The sequence below is a fragment of the Rhinolophus hipposideros genome (genome assembly GCF_964194185.1).
Source record: "Rhinolophus hipposideros genome assembly, chromosome: 10".
NCBI classification, from domain to species: Eukaryota; Metazoa; Chordata; class Mammalia; order Chiroptera; family Rhinolophidae; genus Rhinolophus; species Rhinolophus hipposideros.
In genome coordinates this window covers 54,977,117-54,980,081 of record NC_138056.1, presented here as the reverse complement: position 1 = coordinate 54,980,081, position 2,965 = coordinate 54,977,117, and the positions used below count along the sequence as shown (strand labels likewise).

The following is a 2,965-nucleotide window of genomic DNA, read 5'->3' as shown; positions in this document are numbered from 1 at the left end:
ATATTTGATCCCCCTTAGGGGGAAAACACAGGTTTTGTCAAGGGTTTAAAGGGTCCTGGAGTCAGAGGAGACTGGATATGGCTTTGGCCAACTCACTGAAACTCTCTGATGCTCAGTCTCTTCATTTGTTGGTGATAATAACGTGTACTTCACAGGGCTATTGTTCAACGCTTAAATGGAAAGCACCTGGCATAAGCCAGGGCCCAGTAGCTGGGAAGTGGTACTGTTGCCAGAGCTGGGAGGGAAACCCGTGTCTCCGGACTCTTACCTTCTCAACCTCGGGCAAAGTATCCCGTGCCAGAGTGTCGTCGTACCGGAAGGAGCTGGAGTGTTGAGCACGGGCCATCCCATCCTCACCTCTCGCGGCTGGAGATAGCCAAGAGAAACGCGCGGGGAGCAGGGAAACTAAGGGGTTAAGGCGATGAGCTTGAGAAAGCCCCTGAAACCAGAAGAGCGACCCCACCGCACCCCCGCCCGACGCGGACGAAGCAAGCCCCTCCCCTCCGCCCCCGGGGCGGTCGCCGCGCGCTCGCTCGCTCCCCCCGCCCCTCGCTTACAAGACCTAATGAGCTCCCCCGGGAGGCCGAGCTGCGATCCCGGCCGGGAGCTAGGAGGCCGCGCCGCACGCTCCGTGCCAGGGCCCGAGCCAGGCCTGGGCTGCGGGCGGGAAGCGGCGGGGGCCTCACCAGCTGCGCCGCGGGCCCCGGGAGAGGCGCGGCGATGGCGGTGCAGGCGGCGCTCCTCAGCTCACACCCGTTCGTCCCCTTCGGCTTTGGGGGCACCCCAGACGGGCTGGGGGGCGCCTTCGGAGCCCTGGACAAGGGCTGCTGTTTCGAGGACGACGAGACCGGGACGCCGGCGGCCGCGCTGCTGGCGGGCACCGAGGGCGGGGACGTGCGCGAAGCCACCCGCGACCTGCTCAGCTTCATCGACTCGGCGTCCAGCAACATCAAGCTCGCGCTGGACAAGCCGGGCAAGTCGAAGCGGAAGGTGAACCACCGCAAGTACCTGCAGAAGCAGATCAAGCGCTGCAGCGGCCTCATGGGCGCCGCGCCCCCGGGACCGCCCTCCCCCGGCGCCGCCGACGCGCCTGCGAAGCGGGCGCCCGCCGCCCCCGGCGCTCCGACGGTCGCGAGCCCGGCGCCCGGGAAGGCAGCCCCGCGGCGGGAAGCGGCGCAGGCCGCGGCGGCCGCCAGCTTGCAAAGCAGAAGCCTGGCCGCGCTCTTCGACTCGCTTCGCCACGTTCCCGGAGGCGCCGAGCCGGCCGGGGGTCCGGGGGCGGCGCCGGCGGCGCGGCTCTGCGGGGCGGGAGCTGGGGGCGCGGGAGGGGACGCGCCTGGCCCTGCAGGGGGTCCGGCGGCCCCTGGCCCCAGGAAGGTTCCGCTGCGGGCCCGCAACCTGCCCCCGTCCTTCTTCACGGAGCCGTCTCGCGCGGGCAGCGGCGGGGGCGGCCCGTCGGGTCCCGGCGTGAGCGTGGGCGACCTGGAAAAGGGCGCCGAGACCGTCGAGTTCTTCGAGCTGCTGGGGCCCGACTACGGCGCCGGCACCGAGGCGGGCGTCCTGCTCGCCGCGGAGCAAATGGATGTGTTCCCCACCGGAGCCGCAGCCCTGCGGGGACCCCCGGAGCTGGAGCCCGGCCTCTTTGAGCCGCCGCCGGCAATGGTGGGGAGCCTACTGTACCCCGAGCCCTGGAGCGCTCCGGGCTGCCCCCCGACCAAGAAGCAGTCCCTGGCTGCCCCCCGCGGCGCCTCGACCTTGAACGAGCCCTTGCGCCCCTTGTACCCCGCCGCCGCGGACTCTCCGGGCGGGGAGGACGCACCTGGTCTTCTGGCCTCCTTTGCCTCCTTCTTCTCAGACTGCGCTCTGCCCCCGCCGCCACCACCCCACCAAGTGTCCTACGATTATAGCTCCGGCTACGGCCGCGCAGCGTACTCCAGCCTTTGGAGACCCGACGGGGCTTGGGAGGGGGCTCCCGGAGAGGAGGGGGCGCACCGGGACTGACGCGAGGGACCCTCTGTCCTATTAGGGACTGCTGTGGGGAGCTCCCGCTCAGGGTCTCTCCTAAGCCTAAAGAACGATTGGAAAACGCATGTGGACATGAAACGGGAACAGAAAATTCCGTTAATAAAAGAAACAAGAAAAAGAGATGAAGAGGAGTCGGGGATTGTTTTAATCACAGCCTCAAATGTTTTTCTGTTTTGTTTTTTAAATACCGTTGATTGGTTCTTACTGGAACAGACGAGCCAAGACACCAAGGGTTTGGGTAATAGGGTGAGGATTGCAGAAGGGGCAAGAGGTGGCTTCTGTAGCCACCTGTCCCCTCTCCAACTTTTCAGCAAAATGTCAGTGTGTTTAGTGTAATTGCTCCTTCCAAACAGTGCCCTGGTTCCTCCCCTTCTTTTCCCTTTGAATGCATCATGAATTAAAGCCTATATTGAAAAGATTGCAGCGGAGATACGTTGTTATTGATTTGGGTGGCTTTTTTTGTTTGTTGTTTTTTTAGAGGACGGCTTCCTGCGTGGTCTCTTTGCCTTGTTAGGTGAGAGTGTTATCGAGGACCTGAGGCCCATGGTCCACCGCTGACCTCCCATGTGTTAGTCTTAGGTGTGAGTCTCTTCTCTGTCACTCTTTCTCACACAGTGTTTTCTGCCCCCTTCTTCTATCTCTTTATCGTTCTTCTATCCGTTTCCATTCAGCAATGCCGTTACTTACTTTTCTTTATTTCTCTGGCCTCTCATTGCTCTTTCTGATATTTTTTTTGTTGGCTTTTCTTGCAAATCTGTTGTATAGGAGGCTTAAGTCTGGCAAACCTTGGGGTCCGTTTCTTTCCTTCTCTCATTCTTCAGCCACTTTGGGTGGGGGAGGCAAGGCAAGTTATAACCTCTTTGTATCTAAATTTCCGTATAGGAGAAGGTGAGGATGATGATATTCCTCCACTTCTCCTTTCTTCACAGCTTGTTGGGTA

General features: G+C 61.9%; 1 protein-coding gene across 1 annotated transcript; it reads left to right on the top strand.

Moving 5' to 3' along the window:
• Nucleotides 1-581: 581 nt before the first annotated feature.
• On the top strand, nt 582-2,469 carry FAM181B (family with sequence similarity 181 member B). Its single transcript, XM_081061603.1, has one exon. The coding sequence runs from the start codon at nt 721-723 to the stop codon at nt 1,999-2,001; it is 1,281 nt and encodes a 426-aa protein (XP_080917729.1). The 5' UTR covers nt 582-720; the 3' UTR covers nt 2,002-2,469.
• The last annotated feature ends 496 nt before the right edge of the window (nt 2,470-2,965 follow it).